Consider the following 22,935-nt stretch of genomic DNA (forward strand, 5'->3'; position numbering starts at 1 on the left):
CTGAATCTTTTCACAATAGTATGTATGGTAGAAGGGGAAAAGACAGATTCTTTGCAATCTTGCATTGATAAACGTGATTTTTTAATTGGTTGACAAAGCTCTCATGATATTTGGCACAAAGTGATGAACCATCATCCATCTTTTCTTGCAAAGACTGAGATGCTCCTTTTACACTCAATCATGAAATCCTCAACTATTACCAGTTCACCCGCTTATTCACCAGACTTTCAAAAGAGTTTAACTTTGATATTCTATACGTTTTTTCATTTTTATTTAGCCTCTGTACCAACTCTTGTGGAGTGTGTTGCAGCCATCAACTTTGAAAATCTTCTTTGTACTTTTGTCAGTTAAATAAAGGTTAAAGAGAACTAACAAATCACAGATTTGACAAATAAAAATCTTGATTTTATGGCATTTTACAAAATGTCCCAAATTTTCTGGATTTTGGGTTGTAATCGCATGCCTTTCCCATGATAAAATCATTGTTTTAGTTTTTTTTTAATCAATGAAATTCGGACCTCTGTGTGTGTGTGTCCAAATCCTTTTTAGGGCCACTGTGTATGGCAAAAATGTAAATAAAAATAAAATAAAAAATATATATATTTTAATATATAGACCAGAATGAATCTGCTGTTAAATTAGATGTGTCAAGAAGAGTATAAAAAAGTTTTAGAGTTAAACATTTAATTGGATGCATTTTATAGAAATGTTGCTTTGCATGCATTACCTAAGGTGAAATCAGTGTATTGAAAGGCCTCATGACTTCATTGACCCCAAATTATTTTATTATGAGTACATTTGCAGGATGCATACTGCGCAAATGTTCAATATGAAGATAATACTTGCTAAATGAATTCAGCACTATAAAACCAAACCACGCAGCATCATGGACTACTGTATTCCAGGACGCAAAGTCAACTGTGATCAACCATCTCTTTCTTGAATCCTAATTGTATTGGGCTGCCAGTGACAAAAAGATATTTTAAGACAATATAAAATGCAAGGTTTTTCAAAGCACATTGCTTTTCACATACTACAAAAAATAAAATAAAATAAAAATGAATAGTAGGCAGTACAAATATATTGCACAGTATGCAGTTCTGCAAGAATCTTATTCCGAACACAGTCTAGACGTACACCATGCTGTTAATTTAACACTTGCTGCTTTTGAATTTGTCAACTAATAAAAAGTTAAAGGGTTAGTTCACACAAAAATGAAAATTATGTCATTAATTACTCACTCATGTCGTTCCAAACCCGTAAGACATTCGGTCATCTTCGGAAACACAAATGAAGATCTTTTTGAAGAATGTGAGATTTCTGTCCCTCCATTGATAGTCTATGCACTACCACCTCTCTTTCATAAATAGATCGTAAAACTAATCCATATGAATTGAGCTGTTTAGTCCAAAATCTGAAGAACAGATTGAATTTAGGCTTTTATCCACATATAAACATTGATCACCAAACAAACAGAAGCTCAAACGTGCGTAACACGAGAATGAACCGGATTGGTTCTCACACATCAAGCGAACATGCTTGAGCTTCTGTTTACAACTGATGTGTGAGTTAATGAATGTTTATATGTGCGTAGCTGTCAATGGAGGGACACAAAGCATTTTATCAAAAAGATCTTCATTTGTTTTCCGAAGATGAATGAAAGTCTTACAGGTTTGGAACAATATGGAGTCAGTAATTATTGGCAAAAATTTCATTTTTGGGTGAACTAACCCTTTAAGACTAAACTCTTTGAATAGATTGGCATAGGAAAGGTCTGAATAGGTCTGTCATTTTAGCCACCAAAAAAAATAAAAAATTTTTTTATATATATATATATAGTGGGTTGTTTCAACCCATGTTTAGGTCAAATATGGATAAACCCGACCATTAGGTTTCAAACTTTAATTAAAAAGTTGAAACCAATGGTTGGGTTTGTCCAACTGAGCATTTTTAGTGCATTAAATAAAATTCATGCATAAAATTCAGCACAAAGTCATATTTTGTGTAGGGAGTATGAATAGCAAAAAGAAAAAAAAAAAGCCATTAAGCGTGGCCTAAAATCAGCGGCTGAACCGGAGTAAAAGAAAATGTCACCTTACCAAATCTCTGGTTCCTTCGAGGAAAGAGAGCAGACGGTCCAGAATATCCTGGTTGCTCGACCAAAATGATTCCAGCCGATTCCGACCAATCACCATTTGGTGATGCTGTATCATGAAAGACTCAGTCCGCAGGAATGCGAGGCCATCGCTGCGATGCATCCGCAGAAATAAGGCCTCATCTCGCCGATCTACATGTGTCATTGCTGCCGCATTTCATACTCGGATTTGAATCCGACTGGCTGAACAATGAAAACGTGATTTAAAACTGCAACGCATGTAATGCTTCGCCATCTTCAAACATGGAAAAAAAAATCCAATCATTTCACTAAACTGGATTAAAACTTCATTCAACCTGGCATCAAGCCATTACCTTTCCATGTGTATGTGGTTGAGAGAAGTTCATGGCCCTGGAATCAGCTATCAACTACTGTCCTGGAGTCAATGACCGTTTACCTTCCCACTGGAGTTCTTCATGGAGAACCGCAAAGCAGGAGGAGATCCCAAATCCAGCAGCACCTTTGAGAGTCCACTGGAGAATATTGATGATTTCACTCCGTTCAAAAGCAGAACTCTGACCGACGCGTAATTTAATGTGCAGTCATTAGTGCTCTCCTGGACTGTTTGATGAATTTATGGACATTATCTACACATTTGGTACGTTTGCCTTATTTAACAACCGATTTAAAAAGCTCTATGAACTGATGTCAGATAAAAAGACATACAAAATGTGAGGTGCTGTCGGACTAGAAATGAGAGCCACTGGTTTAAACTAATGTTTATTTTTACTAACAAAACTATTTTTAAACTATAGCATAATGCCTTTAGAAAGTGTGCATTTAATATCATCAACATCATCATCTGTTTAACTTGTTTGAAAGCCACACACCTGACAGAAGTTAGCAGTGGAGAACCATTGGGTCACTTTACCACTGTTGAGCAGCAGAAGTTTCAAAGTTAACAGTTAAACTACATTTCTCAGTAACAAGGCAGTAGCGTACCAATCTGAGATGTAGTTTTTCAGTACCGAAGGCTTCTTCTAACGATTAAGTCAAAGACGGTACAGGCAAAACCACAGTTTTTTAATAGACTATTTTGCTTCCATTAGATCTTCTTTCAGACTAGAGGAGAGAAAACATCTAAACTACACATTCAAGTGTTTTATTAGTGATTTTTTCCCCCTGTACCGATCCACTTCTGCAGCACTTACATACACACAACTTTACAGTTTTACTCCTATCTATATTCTTGTACTGTCCCAGAATGTCATTGGCCTGATTTATACAACATTTTATTCACTGTAAACATGATAGCCCCCATTGAGTCACATGAACATATTTCTTCTCTTTAACTCATGACAATTGCCATGACAAGTTCTGGATTTTGACTTGATCCATTGACTTGAGTACTTGTGAGTTGAAACAAAGATTATCTTCAAGTTGAGTTTACTCTTGTTCAGTCGAGTCTAATCAGGAGGACTAGCAAATATTCGATTTGTGAACTAAGACAGTTTAATGAATCAGTCAGTATCAGTCAGCTTGTGAATCACTGAATCTGTCAGACAACTCACTCACTGGCTGAACTGGTCGGAGTGATTCAATGGTTAACAACTCGGTGAAATGGTGACAAGGTACTTTAAAGCACAGAGACTACAGATTGTTTTAAATGTACCCTTTTCAGAGGTGTTTTTGCCCGTATGTACATGTTCCCTGTTCTTAATTTCCTCAAGACTCTCACACAGACAAGTAATGAAGTTTGTTGTACCGTTTTTGGAGATTTTTTGTTTTGTTTTAGCTTTTAATATTTCTCACATTACAAACAAAAAACTACTGAAGTAGCTTCAGTGTGGCACATTGTTTTGCCATGTAGCTTGTATTAAAGTTAGTTTTTATCATTGTAAGAATGCATCTATTTAAAATTATACTATTATACACACAATTTCCACCCATACAGTGTTTACAATTACTAATTCACCAGCTGTAAACACCTTATTCTAGCCGCAAACTCTCATTAAGTTTTCTTTTTACAATAAACAGAATGTTATTGTGATATCATTAAGACGACTGCCTATGGTTGAGTCTCCTTGCATTCCCTGAACCCACCTGTTGTCCTCTTTTGGTTTTCCCAGCATTTGTTCTTCCGCCTTCTGTCTAAATCCACCAGTGATGCACAAAAAGTCTGGTTTCTCTTTAAAGTGCCTCCTAAACCCCTGGTTCCTGGCCACCTCTGAGCTTCAGTGTGTTATGCAGTGAGGCGCCAGTGAACGTCACTTGTAGATACAGCACAGAACAGTAAACTATGTTAACAGTTGCTATTGGCCACTCATCAGCCACCTGAACAGAAACACCCCGTGTACCGAGTTGTGCTTGCTGAAATGCTATAAAAATAGAAATCCATCTAATGCAGAAGTTCATTTATTTATAAGGTTATCATTTATTTCTAATAGTAACTAAACAATGGAAATGAAAATATGCAGAAAATATTTTATGCTAACTGTGCAAGAATGATAGTCGTTTAGATATCTGGAGGCCATGCATTACTGTAATACTTAATGCTTGTTGCCAAGAAATTGTCAAGATCACAAGAAACCAGTTGAGAAAAGACAAAAAAAAAAAAAAAAATGTATAATGCAGTCTCTTTGTTCTTGCGCATGTCATTATTTCTGTTTAGAGCTACCGTATGGCTCACAGACACCGTCCTAATCTTGAAAATAGTCAAACTTTTGGGTCAAATCTAAAGTCGGAAAAATACGTTTACTAAAAATTGTTGAGTTTTTGATCTCGAGTATAGTCTTCAGGTGCACCTTTAAGCAGCAATCCAAGTATCAAAACATTTGTAATCCACATCAAACAACTTGAGTAGAGTATGAAGTAGGAGTGGAACGGTACACATATTCAGTACGAGTCTACAGTTCGGTACACAGTGTTGTTCAAACTCTGAGTTTCCCCCCTAGGAAGGGACAACATATTTTATATCGATATACTTTGATATTGCAAACACTTAAGTGCTTAGTGGCTTGCCTTACGGTCAAATGAGTGTATTGTTTAATGCGTTTAAGATGCGCTTTCCTCGGCACACAACTTACGGTTGTACACTTACCTGTAAATGTAACAAATTCACACAAGTATTGTATCACACAAGCATTTCACAAAGGATTATTCGGACAGAAAGCGAGGCTAGGTTTATCTTTGCAGACTTCAATAAACGAGAGCGAAATCCGTTTCTCATCCAAAAGTCTAAGCACTTCAAATCTCTTCCCCCAATTACGACAGCAACATAAAACTGCAGTGTATGTTGCTGTAGGTTGCAGCCATATTGAGAAGACTTTTTGAACATACATACTTTGTTCTGTAAACCAGTTTAATAAAAATAAAAAACATGGTTTGTTTTTCCCCCCTGCTGTACTGAAAACATATCGAACCGTGACTTCAAAGCCGAGGTACGTACAGTAAAACAACTGTTTAATAATAATAAAAAAACATGTTTATTTTTCACCCTGCTGTACTGAAACTAAACCATGACATCAAAACCAATGTACGTACTGAACCATCATGTTTGTGTACCGTTACACTCCTAGTGGAGCTGCACGATGAATTGAGAATCACAATAGAGATCACAATTCTCCAGCGATTCTGAATAGACAACTAAAAACACATTATTTACTAGAGGTTCTGATAAAATGTTAATTGCTGCAGTATATTTAAAAAATATTTAGTTCATTTGAATGAATTATAATTTTTTTTAAATCAGTTTGAATAACAAATAAATTTAAGTCACTTGTCGCCACCTACTGGTGTAATTCACACTATATTTGAAGTGTCAAGTTACTTTCAAAAACATCATACGGTGTGTTTGTGGAGCTTTTTCATACCTATACGTGACACCTGCTCTCTCTGGCTCAGCGGCAGCACAGACGCAGATTTAAATCGCAGTGATCGTACCAGACAGATGTTTAATAGACAGAGCTGAATCGTTGTTATTTAGGAATAAGATCGCACGCCAGGTTCGCAATCTTTTAACGATTAATCGTGCAGCTCTAACTCCTAGTATGAAGTAGGACTGCCCCCGACTAAAGATTTGCCTAGTCGACTGTTAGTCATTCATTTAAGCCATTAGTCGATTAGCTTGGTATTAAAAATATTAATTTAAGCGCGTACATAAAGCTTCCCGCGCCCACATCGGCAAACATCACATGAACTTCTCTGGGATCAGAACGCAAACAAAATAACCTATAATAATAATAATAATAATAATAATAATAATAGCACCCTTATCTTAAATTAAATACTTTTAAAATGTAGGACAAAGATAAATTAGAAACAAACTAATAAATAAAGCAAACTAACACACGTATGAGAGAAATATCAGGCCGACGAACAAGTAGCCTCAACATCGAATGAAAACTCATGTCAGAACAAACCAAATAAATATACAATATATAAAACGAATAAATAAAATATATAGCAGATACCCGACTTAGTCACTATTTTTCTTCATATTATGGGAAAAAGGAACAAGTTTGTCCATTTATTTGTCCAATTTAACTTCCACACTCTGCACAAACACTTGGATCCGCGCATAATAAAAGCGTACGTTAATGTTTGAACGAGCGCCCATGTGTGGCTGAAGTTAGACCGTTTGAGATTATTTAATGATAGGCAAACATTTGCTTCTTTACCCTCTCAAAATGATCCCTCATTTTGGATTTTCTGGCCGACATATTACCGCATGGACCAGCAGTGTTAACGATCTGTCACTGCGCGACTTCTCCAATTCCAGTGGAGGTTTTTTCTTCTTCCTGCGATTAACCAACTAAATCAAATGTAGTCGACCATTAGGGGGCAGCCCTAGTGTCAAAAGTCTTCAAAAGTTTCTTAAAAAGCAACCTGGTCCATCTAAAACACATATGACAGATTTAGAGGAGTCAACCATCATTGATTGGCTCAATACAGAAACACATTTATGCAAAATCAGCTCTACTATAGTGCAGTAGTGGGACACTGATCTTGTGTTTTGACAAAAACTGTCATTGAAAGCGATGTTGCTGAAACACGGAAAGAAAACTAGACAGTCATGACACTAACCTTGCTTTATTTTGAGCTCTATGGCTCTTCATTTGCCAGATATGATGGCAACCATGCACCAGTAAACCGTCAGTGCAAAGCAAATGACACAGAAACACTGTTTGCCTACTATATGCCGAAGACGTGACAAAACGAGAGCAGAAAAGTTGAACGAGACACCTACTAACACCCTTGAGGAGTTCTGTAGGAAACCCCTCATATTTTACCTGTGATACCGCTGGTAGTGCAGCTCCATCTTCCTGTTTTCCTTCAGGTCCCTCTCTTACTGGCACAACCAGTTTGGACACAGCACTTCTCCACTCTAAAGATCAAATTAAAGTCATTTTAAAAACAAAAGTCACATACATTCACGTTATGCCTTTTGAAATCAGGCAAACAAACAATGTACTAGAAGCTGTGCATGTAAAGAAAGGCCATTTGTCTGCGTTTACCTGATTTGAGTGTTTCCGAGTCAAGCATGCCTCCTTCTTGAAGATTCAGGATACCATCGGGTTTGACTTTTTCCCAGGGCACATATGTGACGCCCCGCTCCACGTCCCAGTACTTCTTCAGGTCCGTCTTAATGCCCTTATTCAATGCCCATGCGATCTGATCAAGGACAACAAGTCAAACAACTTGCCCACACATAGATTCAAAACAAGCATGTGGTGCTACTACACGTTCAAACATGAGATCTGGGACAATCAATCAAAGCAACGCAAGTAATCTAAACACAAACGCAAAGACTATTGCATGGTTGTCATGTAAAGAGTGGACTTGTACGTTTGGAAGTCCATTCATGTAAAATGACAATCATAAGAAAAAAGTATTTCTTACTTACCCAATAAATTAATTATGTGAGAAGAAGAGTGCAGAGTGATGCAAGAGACATACTAGCAAAGCTAGGTACTAGGAAATCAATGTCTAAAGCAACGGTCAATTATACAAAATATATTCAGAATGCCAGAATCAAGCATTCAGAATTATGTATTGTTTCCTAATCTAGCTTTTGTTTAAAGAGGACCCATTATGTTTTCTTTTTTCATGTTTATCTTTCTTTAGTGAGTAATGTTGCTGTTTGAGCCTGAAAAAGCTCTGCAGAGTTTTAAATCACAAAGTCCCTCCAGCGGGAGTTATTCTCTATATCAGTGTCACTGTTTCTGAACTCTTTAGAGTTTCTTCCAGGAATGAACATGGCACAATATTACTCATTTATTACATTCACAGCCAAGGCATATGCAAAACAAAGGGGCGGGGCCTGCTTGAGTTAGTTAGTGTTGAATAATTGTGAATATTTATTTTTGTATTTTATATTTTTTCCTTGTATTGTGATAAATAAGGTTATGAGGGGGGTATTGGATTGGGGATGTAAAAAAAATTTCTTGCATCACAATAAGTGTATTGTGATTGTCAAAACATTTTAGTAACTAAACAGAATTGTTTAGTGACAACATGTTACAATGTTTACATGGTACAATTTCTGGTAAGCTATGTTTTTTTTTATTATTGCTTGACACAAATTTCACAATAAAGTTCAGATCTTGTGATTTGATTCAATATTGACTCAATCAGGCCTACACAAGATAGGCGTACATTTTTCTCAAGAAAAAAAAAAACTAACCTAATGCTGTAAACATATAGAGAGCCCTATCTAGTATTATTTAAGATTAAAAATAACTCAAATTAAATATAATGCGTTTTTTTTATTATAATAACAACCTTATTTAATGATATAAGTACAAATATAATAAATATGTAATAGTAGCCTACACATATTTAGCAAAATACTCTATATAGCTCATTTTTCTAGCTTAACTTTAACTAACGTGCTTGCCTATATTATGGTCATTAAATGGATTTCCTGAGGTAAATGTTATGTGACATAATTGTTCTCCAGCTGTTCAGTTGACCCTTTCCGCGGTTGAAAAACACTGATTGATCGATATTATGCATGAGGAAAATACATTTCGGTAAGTTGTACTTTATCTTTCAACGTTGTTCATTCGTGTTTATTTACTATTAGCTAGTAGAGATGATCGTTCACGTGCCGCTAGGGATCTGTCACGTCACATTTACAAGCGCCAAAACGGTATTTAGTGTTTGAATTTCGTAATAAAATTGACAAAATCTGAGAGCTATATCATCTTATATCATAAGTAACCTGCTCTGGCTAGTCTGTCGGTCTCCGTGTCTTTGCTTCGCGATTTTTCTGTGCGTGAGAAAATGGATGTGTGGCGTGAGAGCGTGTGAAAAGTGTCATTTGCGTGAGTCTCACACTCAATGCGTGAGAGTTGGCAGCCCTGAATTCAGTGAAGAGCAGGGAGTGATTTCCTCTTTGTCTTTTGTAGTTTGATTAACATTAAAACACAGACCGCTGCAGGAATATTAGGTTGCTGTCTTTAAGACTAATGCACAAATCCAATAATGATACACACGTGTTCTATCTCTACTGGTTACTTCAGCCATAACCGACTATGTTTATACTTGCATTTTGAGATAATTTGTGTGAAAGTGCAGGGAGGCGTGAAATAATTCATTTTATTATTTGCATGCAGTCTGAGATGCGCAGCTGTGTGTTCTTTGAACTCATTCAGCACGCGTGAGTTCTCTTGCGCTTGAATGCTTAAATTGGCAAGGCTTGAAAACGCTGCAAATGATAAACTTTGGTGACCATGCAGGGACAGGGTCCCCGCTGTAACATCACGCAAGGTAAATAAGAGGAAGACATCTAGTGGACAAGACTAGTAATAAGATTAACATCAATCAGATATTATAGTTAAAATTTGCGGAAATAAATAGATTTGTGGCTTTTGAGGGCGTTTTCACACCTGAAAGTCCGCACCAAAGTTCATGTTTTGATACATTGTATACATTCGTTTTTTTTTTTTTTTTGCAATTCCAATTATGCGAGCGCACTAAAGAACTTTACATGACGTACTTGCGTCCTGTCGTCATCATCTATATGGGCTGCATCTTGACATTGATTGGTTTGAAAACGGACGTGCGTCTGACGTCAGCGTGTTGTCAATTCGGCGGGTAACTTTGACAAGAATGAATGAACAGATGCATATCGTTGCCACTACTTTATTATGGCATTACTCCCTGCAGTACAAACTATACTCGAGGCGAGTTCAAATGAACGTCCTTGTTGTGCAAACATTTTATCGTCGCCGGCAGGACGCAGAAAAAATGTGTGTGTGTGTGTGCGTGCGCTGGAAGAAACACTGTGGGCAATGAATCTTGATCTTGCACAGTGTTTGAGTGTGCGGCTGCTGTATTTTTAAGTTTTTTAATAATGATTTAGTTTAGCAGCACCTCACTAAGACTTTCTTGACGGATGAGCGGTGGCTTTTTCTATTTTCTAAAAAGCAATGAATCGAAAAAATTTTTGTTTTTGCCCAGCCCTATTGTTGAAATTAGAGGTTATGGTAAGGGGCGGGACATTTCCCAAACATGCTCAAGGTGCTTGACCAATCACAACAGACTGGTTCAGCTGACCAATCAGAGCTCATTGTGCTTCTCAGAAGGAGGGGCTTCATAGAGACAGAACCTAAACAGAGCGTTACTGACAGACTGAGAAGAGAGGAGCTGCAATAATGGAGAATATGGGAAAAATAATACGTTTTTTTTTAACATTCAAGCATGAAAAGCCCAAACACAAAATCAAGACTTTGTAAAAGGGCATTACATGGCCTCTTCAATAAACCTGGCATTGTATACTGTGAATATTGTTGGTTCTGTGATGACCTGCTTGTTATGTTCCTGGTTTGGATAAAAGCATGCGCTAAATGTATTCAAGAGAGTCATATAAGTAGTAATAATAACCCTGACAAGGCATTTTGACCCAAGAACACTGTGGGACAGGAAGAAAAGGTTGGTCACGGTACCTTAATGGACTTCTGGTTGACTTTAACAGCCCCTCTGCTGAGTTTGTTCAGGGCTGTGTAGGCGTCCTGTCTGTGCACCATGACAATGTAGGCACAACCTCTGGGAGGAATCATCTGCACAGGATCAAAGAGATATTTGAAATATTATGTTAAGAAAATGTAACCACAAATAAGCAATGGAAAGGATAATAAAAAAACATTTGACTATTCTTGTATGCAACATTTCCATTGTGGAAGAGATGCAAATGTACCTGCAGGCTTTACATAAAGGCTCTGTTCCAACATCTAGTAAGCAGCCGTGCGGTCTACATAGACAACTACATCCTAACTGAAATGGAACCTTCTAAGAGACCTATTAAAGCCTCATATACAATAAAACACAAAGTGCAATGCATTCTGGGACTTCCTTCTTCACATGTGATACTGCCTTATTTGTAGCCAAAACCAGCTATATAATTATCCCTCCTATATAATTTTTTGCTTCATCGAATGGGAGGACACTTGGTGACTTTTGTCGCATAAGCTATGTGAACACACACACAAAACAAATTATGGACATGATTCGGATATGTTAAAGGGTCGGGGAACAAAGTAACACTTGGTACTTTATGACCTGATGAATTTATCATTGTATCATAATGTGTTAAGTAGATACATGTTCATACCTTTCATGGTCAAAAATGACAGACATAGGAAAAGAATGGGGAAATCCCAAAAATCAGAGAATCTTTTGGTGGTACAAAATACAAATCAGCCATGATGCAATAAAACACAGCAATGAAGGGGTTAATCATCTTCAAAAAGACACCCACGCACGCACACACACATAAATTAACTGGTAAGACTGCAAATTTTGAAAATATGTGAAATAAAAATCAACAAATGAAAAAAATACAAGAGTCTATCTCTCTCTTGCTTACACACACACACAGAGACACAGAAATGCATTGATTGTGTTTGCTGTTATGTTAGTTTATTATGTTTGCTGTTAGTTCATAATTGTGGTTCCTTTCTGAAGTTTTATTACAATTTATTGAATTAAATTGAACAAAATACCAATTAATTGAAATGTTTGTTTTGAATTTAGTTTTTTTTTAATTATCAATCAAATACAGAGTAACTAAAAAGCTTCCCATGTGTTCCATTTTTAACTAAATGTTGTTTTATTGTAATCAAAGCAAAATCTGATACTAAACTAACAAAAAATATCTAAACCTTGACAAAAAAAAAGTAGTCTTTTAGAATGCCTAAATATATCTAAAATGCAAAACCTAAATGATTACACCATGACATTACACAAGTTTTATTTTTTAACACCTCCAGATGGCACTATTCTCACTTAAAAAATGGATTTTTAAAAAATATTGAATTTATTGAAAAATAATAAAACATGTTAATTTTAATTGAAAAAATAGCTCATAACAATTGTATAAATATTGCATAGTATCATTAAATTCCCTAAAAAAAAAAATTGCAAAAAAAATATTGGACAAAAATATATTACATTGATTTTCCTGAAGGAAAAACAAGTTACATGTCAAGGCTTCCGTTTCAAAGCGTTTGCCTACTATTAGAAACAGTCTTCGCTTTGGGAACATGCTTCACTCACAGAGCTACGGTTTAAACTGCTCAAAATACCTTACAAACGTTGGGGGGGGGGAGTTATAATGTTTTTTTTTAGAAGTATCTTATGCTCACCAAGGCAACATTTATTTGATAAAAATATTAGTATTATTGTGAAATATTACTACAATTTAAAATAGTCACGTGATCCTTCAGAAATCACTCTAATATGTTGATTTGGTACTCAAATAAAAGTTCTTATCAATATTGAAAACAGTTGTGCTGCTTAAAATCTTTGAAGAAACAGGATACTTTGACGAATAGAAAGTTCAAAAGAACAGCACTTATTAGAAACAGAAATATTTTATAACATAATAAAATGTATTTACTCTCATATTTGATCAACTTAATTCATCCTTGCTGAATAAAATCAGCAAGTCTTGCTGAGCCCAAACTTGTAAACGGTAGTGTACTTTGATATGACTGATCTATACATACGTTGATGGACTCGATCTGTCCGAACTCCTCCATCAGACTCATGATGTCCTGCTGTTGAGTCTTTTTGTCCAGCTGTCCGATCCATAATGTAGTACTGCAGACTGCAGAACAATAACAATAAACAGACAATTAACATTTACAATCAGTGCAAACAAGATAGCTATTTATTAATCTATATTCTATTTCATGTTTACAAGAATTGTAGCCAGAAACAACTGCAACATATGGTGGCGTTCTCACCGCTGAGAGTTTCCTTCTTGATGGGCGGAAACCCTTTCTGTCTCCGCTCTCGCTCTTTCTCCCGGTCTCTCTTCTCCTCTGAGCGTGGCTGTGGTGAGCGTCCTCGGCGCTCTCTGGATCGGGAGCGTGTGCGATGATACCTCGAGCGCTCTCTGCGGGAACGGGAACCGGACCGCGATCTGCGCGAGTGTGAAGACGATCGTCTCCGTGGAGACCTGGAGAGACACAACATTTGAAACATTTTGTATATGTGAATGATTCCACCAAATCAGCTTATCTTCATAGAATAGCACTGCTTTTTACATTAAGACTAGGTCTAAAACAACTAATCAATAAAATCAATAATGAAAATAATCCACAATGAATTTGATTAGATTAGTCGAGTCTGTGCGCTGCCAACATCAGCCAGCCACACTGCTTTACAATAGTGAACAACACAATGCTATGGACATATCACAAATGGAAAACACAGAGTGAGCTGCTGACCCACAGAGAGGGCTGGACCCGAATATTCGATTTGAAAATTTGACATTCGAATATTCTGGGTTTTTTTGCACACCTGCATCCCCCTCGAAACGGTTCTCATTTGCGCTTGAATATGTTTAACACTACAAAATCTGACGAAATACAATCCTCTTTTTTTACAATTATCTTATATAGCCTAGCCATTTTTAATAGGATGGACAGTTGAAGGTACCCCACCTCGTTACACTATATATTTGCTGCCTCTTGGCCTGAAGTGTTCCTGCAACGGGAGTATTCTCTGGCTAGAGCGCAGAACAGCGGAGTGTGTGTGGACAGAAGTGCAGAACAGCGGAGTGTGTGTGTGGACAGAAGTGCAGAACAGTGCAGAACAGCAGAGTGTGTGTGGACAGGAGTGCAGAACAGCGGAGTGTGTGTGGACAGAAGTGCAGAACAGCGGAGTGTGTGTGGACAGGAGTGCAGAACAGCGGAGTGTGTGTGGACAGGAGTGCAGAACAGCGGAGTGTGTGTGGACAGAAGTGCAGAACAGCGGAGTGTGTGTGTGGACAGAAGTGCAGAACAGTGCAGAACAGCGGAGTGTGTGTGGACAGGAGTGCAGAACAGCGGAGTGTGTGTGGACAGAAGTGCAGAACAGCGGAGTGTGTGTGGACAGGAGTGCAGAACAGCGGAGTGTGTGTGGACAGGAGTGCAGAACAGCGGAGTGTGTGTGGACAGAAGTGCAGAACAGCGGAGTGTGTGTGGACAGAAGTGCAGAACAGCGGAGTGTGTGTGGACAGAAGTGCAGAACAGCGGAGTGTGTGTGGACAGAAGTGCAGAACAGCGGAGTGTGTGTGGACAGAAGTGCAGAACAGCGGAGTGTGTGTGGACAGAAGTGCAGAACAGCGGAGTGTGTGTGTGGACAGAAGTGCAGAACAGCGGAGTGTGTGTGGACAGAAGTGCAGAACAGATGCACTTCTGTTTCTGAGCTTGTATTTTGGGTTAAGCTGCGTTGCTTTGACATTGTGGAAAATAGAATAATAGAAACAAAATGTATTAAGCTTTTACCCGTTATCAATCTAAATTAATTTCGTTTTTCTTTATTTAAATTTCATTTTTTCTTTATTTAAATTTCATTTTTCTTTATTTAAATTTCATTTTTCTTTATTTAAATTTCGTTTTTCCTCATTTAAATCTCCCCTTTACTGTGTCAGTAGTTTGTTAGTCAGAAAAATATTAGACTACCTTATTAAAAGTATTGCTTAAGTTAACAGACCTGTGTGTGTGTGTGTGTGTGTTCCGTGCAAGTGTATTTACTTTGTGTTGTTCATGGGGAAGATGTGTTTAATATCACTAGTGCAGTGTCCGTTCTCGGAGCATATAAGCCCTGCCCGTGTGAGGTGCGCCGCTTCCCGCTCTCGTTGTTCTGTAGTTTATTAAAAGTTCATTCATTCTGAACGTGTCGCGTCTCGTGTGTCTGTCTATATTGCACCAAATGTGACACTGCACTCCCTTGTGAAGTCGATTGGATGAACGGTTCTCGAAATAATCAAAATGCAAACGGACAGACAGACACAGAAAATACTGCCTTTATTAGAGAGAAGAATATGTTCAGCCTCATCTCTCCGAAGCTTCGAATATTCGATGTTCATTACTACCGAAGCTTTGAAGCTCAAAAAATGGTGTTCAGACCAGCCCTAGATTAAAGCCCCTTTCACACAGAGATTCCGGAAAATACACAGATAATGTGTCCCGGGATCGTTTGAATTTGGTTCATTCACACTGCCAGTGATTTTCCGGATAAATGTTCACACACATCCCGTAAAGATCCAATAAAGACACGTGACGTCGGAATGTGACGTGTAACGTACGCGTCGAAAACATGTACACTAACGCATCGCGTAAGCTGGCGAAGCTGATCCACAAAACGATCTCAGCTCCAGCGCGGATAGTAAGGAGCTCCAGGTCTCTGCTTCATTCCAGTTTTCAGAATTTTTTCGTTCTTTCTTTGTTGATGACGAACAAACTTACTTCTAAGAGCAACAGAGCCGCGCGATGGCACGTGTGTCATCACTACAACACACCCTTTACGGCATTGGTCCTGGCTTTTGTTCACACAGGGTGTGTTTCGGAAATGATCCCGGCAATGTTACTAGGTCCCCATCCCGGCATCGATCCCAGGACGTGTTTGCGTTCACACAGAAGGCACTCTTAGCAATTCTACGGCAATTTTACGGCAATTTCCCGGGATCAACGCGCTGTGTGAAAGGGGCTTTAGAGGTCTACACGGAGGACCTGATATTTTAAATGGTCAGCCACGCGCCGATGTGCTTTTTCGGGTCGGGTCCCAATCTTTTACTTCGGGTCCCGAGTCCATTTAACATTGTGTAATACCCGAGTCGATCTGAGAACACCCGGCCGTGATCAGAGCCAGTCAGCGCTGTGCGTGTGTTTTGTAACTTGCAAATTGTAAAATTAGGATGAGAAAAGTGTGAGCCAGGAAATAAGGTGAACAAAAACACAAGCGCCCCGAGCCGTTTGAAGCAGAGAGGGCGGAGTTAATGCAAGCGCACACAGTGATCATGAGTTTTCCTGTTCCTATTGTGTGCAACATTAAATGCAAACCAACTTCAAAATCAAACCTCAAAAACTGCTTGCAGCCTCACACACTAATATTTAAATAACATTTCAAATTAGCAACAAAATCTGAGATGAACTGTCACATGAATGTTTCCTGTGACGCTTAAATTGCGTTAAAAAGCTTATATTTCAGGTTGCTCCAGCTGACAGCAGGTGCAGTCTCAAGCAAGACACTTTCTTTCACCCATTTTTTAAATAATAGAATGAATGATAAATCTAAAATGTTTGGTCTAGACTCGGCTCAGAGATGATCACAGCGTCCAGCGGCCGTGGCACTGAATGAGCAATCATTATTATAGTTTAAATGGCAAACAGTCAAAGTTATTATAATGTAAGTTGACTCGAGATACAAAATTTGCCAATCAGGTCCAGTCGGGTCAAGGTCCAACTTTCAAATAACAGAAGGGTACGGGTCTGTTTGAGTTTTTGGACCCGTTAAGCCCTGTGATGATTAATGCACACAACTTATATTTTATGGTTTATATCCTTATCTGTAAATGTTAGAAAGTCCCGTGAGTATTTCCATTTTGCATATTCTGACAACAAGCGGGACTTGCTAAACTACAGTCTTCAATGAATGAGCGCCAGAGAAATGGGCGCAAGCGTGTCAAACAGACAGTAGATTAGGAGTGAAATAATTTTGACTAAAATACACGTTTTTCTAAAAAATAATTGTTCGAAATTAAGTGTAAAAGTTTAAAAATATACATGTAACACACGTAATCATATGTATGAGAGCACTAACATTAAAGGGGTGGTATAATGCCCTTTTCACAAGATGTAAAATAAGTCTTTGATGTCCCCAGAGTGTGTATGTGACGTTTTAGCTCAAAAAAACCCACAGATATTTTTATACAGCATGTTAAAGTTGTCACTTTTTGAGGGTGAGCAAAAACGCACCGTTTTGTGTCTGTCCCTTTAAATGCAAATGAGCTGCTGCTCCCAGCACAGAGGGCGGAGCTTAAACAGCTCGTGTCATTTTACCTCACACAGACATGCACTGGAAATTTCAAAAACTTTTAGCCTTTTATGTTCAATCCAAAGTCAAAGATGGAGAGACTCAAGAAGAAGCGACAACATGTAGAAGCAACAGGACATTTCTGAATGATTAGTTGATGAATTTATGTAGCTTATGTGTAGTTATCTTCTAGTCATTGATTAGCATAGTCTGTCATGATAATCTATAAATCGGGAACCCGGGGACGGGGTTTATGTCAATTTAAGGGTTGGTGATGTCACTAACCCGGGAGGATGCTCGTGTAGTCCCTACCAGCTGTTTGTTGAAGTCCTTAAAAAAACATTTCTTTAAAAGCAAATATCTCCCTTTGCTTTGAACTTTGAGCCTTGTGACTTTGCAGATGTTGTTTATGCTCAAACAGCAACATTACACACTAACTAAAGTTAGAAAAGTGAAATCATAATCAACCACCCCTTAAAATGCACTATAGCCCATTAATGTACTATAATTACTACAGTATTTCCATATGAGTGATTCGAGTTTACAGTAAGATGCATTGGATGTGCGCTTTAAAGACAGACAGCAAAACTCTTAAGCATTTAGTCAGAGTGTTCAAGACAAGTGGAAATACATCAGTGCTAAACATATACTTAGCCTCTAATCGAACCATTTATTAGCCAGTGGCTAATGATAGACATTATTTAATCACCTAGCATGAAAATTTAGTTGCATATGTGAGTGATTTACTAACATTGTAGAGGCTTTTTTTATTAAAGGACTAAGAGAACGTACCTTGATCCTGTTCGTCTGCCGTGTCTTCGATCTCTCCCATCATGCACCGAGCGTTCAGTCTCAGCTGAATCCTGAAATGGGTCAAAGGAATTATGCATGTGATTTTAGCCTCACTGTTGTGTAAATACGGGCAAACTGATTTTAGAATCGTTTTAGCATTTGAGTTTCAATAAGAGCTTGGACTGGTGAGGGATGTTTTGAGTTATTAATATCTTGATGTTCTGTACCTGTGGCTGCTGGGATGTACTGTGCTGTATGATGTTCTCATCAAAGGTTTGAGGAGGGTTATCTGGTATCTGGGTCTGAACCATCGATGGGAACTCCTGAGGTGCCATCTGACCCTGGGACGGCACTTGACCCTGCGACACCATCTGACCCTGCATCTGTGTCTGGACGTGAGGAAACACTTTAATTTCATACAATATGTTTGACAAGTCCTTATTCTTTTAAAGCTCTGTCGGCCAGAATTAATACCTGGTTAGCGATTTGACTTAGAAGATGAGCTTGCAGGGCTTGCTGTAATTCTGGAGGGAGGTTTCTGTAAAGAATGACAATGTTAATTAAATACATGAAAAAAAAAAAAAAAAGATCAAATGATATTTCACTGTATGTGAACAGAGTTTATTCATGTCCTACATGGTAATGGGAGCAGCAGGGGCTGGTTCAGTCTTTTCCTCTACAGGTTCAGGTTCATCATCATAATCAAATCGATCCAGCAGAGACTGAGTCAAACCAGAAACACAACGTTACAGGCAGTGAATTAACAGATCCAAACCATGCGTTAGCTCTGTGGTTTATATATAGCATAAGAACTGCTGATATCTTCCAGATTCAACTCTATTTATTCCTTAAGTAGACGTACGAGGATGCAAGGGTAATGTCAAAATGGTCAAACTGAACCATTCAGAGGGTTTACCTTAGCTAACGATGGTTTCTGCTCAGTGGGCGGGGCCGTGGACTGAGGAAGCCCCGCCCCTCCGCCCTGAAGAGTTTGGAGAAGCTGCTGTAACTGAAGAAAATAACTCAGATTAAACTTTTTTTTTATAGCAATTTATGCACAGCACTTAATTTGTATGACTTTGAAAGTGTTTTATAAATAAAATTTGAGTTGAGTTGAATATTGTGTTACCTCTACGCCCCCTGTGCCCTGTAGGAGCTGAGCGACTGCAGCGAGGGGCATTGGGCTCTGAAGGTTGGGTACGGGCGCGGGCGCTGGTGTTGCAGCTGCAATAAATGGTGCTGGTGCTAGTGCTAGTGCTGGTGCTGGTGCTGGTGCTGGCTCTGGCTCTGGCACTGCCATTGGCATAGCTGGAGGAGCTACAAAAAGCAATGAAAAGTGCAGTTTAACAACAGAGATCAGGCTTCAGTTTAAAACACAGATCAGCGAACTACAGGCTGCTAGTTTGAACATGATACAGGTTACAGTAACTCTCGTAAGAATATCAAACAGTGACCAAAAGCAGAACACTATCCACGGTATTTACATCAGAATTCTGCCAAATATATGTACTACCATCCAAAAGTGTAGGGTCAGTATGTTTTTTGTTGAAGTTGTTAACATTCAGTAACTATGCATTAAATTGATCAAAAGTGACAGTAAAGACATTTATAATGTTACAAAAGATTTCCATTTCAAATAAATGCTGATTTTCTGGAATTTCTAATCATCAAATAATTTACAATTTCCACATTTAACAGACCATTAAGTAGCACAGCATATTATATGGTATATATTATCATGTTATAATGATTTCTGAAGGATCATGTGACACTGAAGACTGGAATGAAGATGCTGAAAATTCAACTTTGATCTCAGCAATATAAAACATATTCACATTGAAAACGCATAATTGAAATTGTAATAATATTTCACACTATTACTGTTTTTGAATAAATGCAGAGCTGAAGTCACTTTTTTCATAAAAAAAAAAAAAAAAAAAAATCTTAAAGACCCTAACCTATTGAACGATAGTGTAACTTTAAAGTCTTTGACTCAAGAGGCCAGACACAAAACCTACAAGTTAAAGCATGATAAAAAGATGAGAGACTAGGGATGCATGATATATCGGCCACCATATCAGTATCGGCCGATCTATGTTCATTTTTAATGTTATCTTTATCAGCTCGTTAAGAAAATGTGTCCGATACATTTAAGCTGATAAATAATGGATTATTTCCCTCAGCTGAGACACTCCAGATGCGCACTGTTCAACATGATGGCTTTGAATTGTTTGAAATATGACTGGAATCACTTCAAAAAAGGAAAATACAGGTAAGTCCAAAATGTTCTGTCATATCGGCTACATAAAATTCTAACGAGAACGTTGTAATTGTGTGCTTGGGACATGGCTTTTAAGTGTGAGACTTTTGTTCTTAATAATCAGGCTCTCAAAAATGATATAAAAATTCAGATTTAGATTTATCGGCCAATATATCGGCTGTCGGCTTTCAAATATAAATAATTATCGGTCAATTTTCATATCGGTGCATCCCTAATACATCACATGAAAGTACATCACATGTATACATGTCACATAAATGGTTTGTTATGATAGGACAATATTTGGCCGAGATACAACTATTTGAAAATCTGGAATCTGAGGGTGCAAAAAAAACCTTTAAAGTTGTCCATTTATGTTCTCGATTGTGCTGCATTCACACACAAAAGTACATGTTTTATATATTTATGGTAGGAAATTTACTAAATATCTTCATGGAACATGATCTTTACTTAATATTCTAATCATTTTGTCATAAAAGAAAAATCGATAATTTTGACCCATGCAATGTATTGTTGGCTATCGCCACAAATATACCCGTGCGACATGTGACTGGTTTTGTGATCCAGCTGAAACATAAAACATTTATTTCTTGTGCTCATTTACCGGCAACTGTGGTTCCATTCTCTAACACGGGCAGTAGTGGAGCTGTGGCCATGTCTAACAGCGGCTGAATGACGTCCATGCCAAACACCTCGTTCTTCTGCCACAGAGTTAACACACGCAATATCTTCCCCTACAACACACAAAATCCATCAATAACATTCAGCTGGCTGCATTCACTGTACAATCTGGAGGGGATTATTCAGTACCTTGTCATCGGCTGGACACTGGAAAAGATTCTGAAACGTTACAGTGAAGTTTTTCAAAAACCTCGGACCAAACAAATCTTTGTCTGCGCCGAACTGATGCCGGGACTGTCGGATAATTGAGTCCACCACATAGAGACCAGGGACCTTTAGATCTGGTTTACACTGCCAGAAAAAAAAAAACAAATAAATCTTTACCTTCCCATAATAATAGCGCTCATAAGTACGATAACGTTAATATATAGTTTAATATTACATACCCTCTTGATGAACTTCTCCACGATTTGAACAACGTGCTTGTAAAGCTAACAAAGCAAATAAATCATAAAACTCAGTCACAATTTAAGAACATTTCAACAAAAAAGTATCAAAACACCAATAACTATGAGATAATAAAAAAATGCACTTTGAAATTTAAAATTATAATTCATCTCTCCTCTACGGTATAAAATGTTTACATCACCATCAGTATATGATGTGCAGGTAAAATAAAGCTTTTACACATTTTCTTAGATACAGTTATAAAAAAAAAAAATCAACACGAACTCAAAATATTAGGAACATGAAGCATAAAGACAAGTCAACTTGCTGCTAATTTATTAGGATAATTTTGTGAAACTCACAACATCTATATTTCTGTTCTGACTTACCTTGATAGCTTTGATTCCTGCTTTGGTGACAGACATCATTTTGGCTCGAGAGATCGGGGGAGTCATGTCCATCATGGACGACATCTACAGAGGAGGAACAGATGACATGTTTACCCTCATCAGAAATATAAGATCAAAACTGAGAACAACATGACATTTAAAACTTTCAGCTCGGTAACTGGCAATCTCAAACTCAAAAAGAACAGCTTGTGTTTACATAAATAATATCAAAATGAATATGAACATGCACTTAACCTCATAACAAACTCAATGAAAACGGCTTTTTTCACCTCAAAAACACCATTTTAGCACCTGAGAGTTGATCAGGTCTGTGAACCACTAGGGGGCGCCACGGATAATCTCTCTATATACGATTCTATTACAACAGCCAGGCAAAACTAGATAGAGTTGATATAAAATATGATATATCCCTTATTTAATATCTGTATAAACATATAAGTGTGATGTGATCACTAAATGAAATCTTAATTATGCGCAATTTCACAGCACGAACAGGTCGAAGGTCACTAGACAAACTTACTTTAATCATACTCATATCACATCTGCTTGACTATACTTAGGTTTTTATTTGACTATTTAGACGTTTAAACTGCAAAAACAGCCTGATATGCATCCACTAATGAACAAAAAAACGTAAACAAGGATTGTTTTGGAGGAGCTTGGCGCGCGCGCTCGGCTAATGGTAAAGGGTAAACGACGAATAAAACGCGAATTCTCACCTCCCCGTTAAAGGCGTTCACAGCATCCATGTCCATGGGCGATATTAACTCAATATGTCTTTGAATATATCCTCCTGGGTCCGAATAAACATGTGTAAACTGTATAATCGCGACGAGGCCGCATGAGATTGAAGCTCAGAAACTCAACACAACCTTCCGCGAGCGTCGATACTCGAGACGCGTTGAGCGAGCGGGGACAGAACGCCGCCCACCGGTCTGGAGGACAACTGCACTACACAAACTGAACACCTCAGGGAACTT

General features: G+C 37.9%; 1 protein-coding gene across 1 annotated transcript; it reads right to left on the minus strand.

Moving 5' to 3' along the window:
* Positions 1-2,025: 2,025 nt before the first annotated feature.
* Positions 2,026-22,910, minus strand: scaf4b (SR-related CTD-associated factor 4b). The gene is given in 17 exon segments (XM_084418612.1): positions 2,026-7,169; positions 7,171-7,481; positions 7,612-7,768; positions 11,047-11,160; positions 13,108-13,208; positions 13,348-13,562; positions 18,197-18,267; positions 18,424-18,585; positions 18,671-18,734; positions 18,833-18,918; positions 19,113-19,205; positions 19,326-19,513; positions 21,082-21,211; positions 21,288-21,449; positions 21,545-21,589; positions 21,935-22,018; positions 22,675-22,910. Coding segments are annotated over 17 exon segments (2,229 nt in total). The 5' UTR covers positions 22,711-22,910; the 3' UTR covers positions 2,026-6,959.
* Positions 22,911-22,935: the final 25 nt, after the last annotated feature.

Source organism: Rutilus rutilus (genome assembly GCF_951802725.1).
Source record: "Rutilus rutilus genome assembly, chromosome: 9".
Taxonomy (NCBI): domain Eukaryota; kingdom Metazoa; phylum Chordata; class Actinopteri; order Cypriniformes; family Leuciscidae; genus Rutilus; species Rutilus rutilus.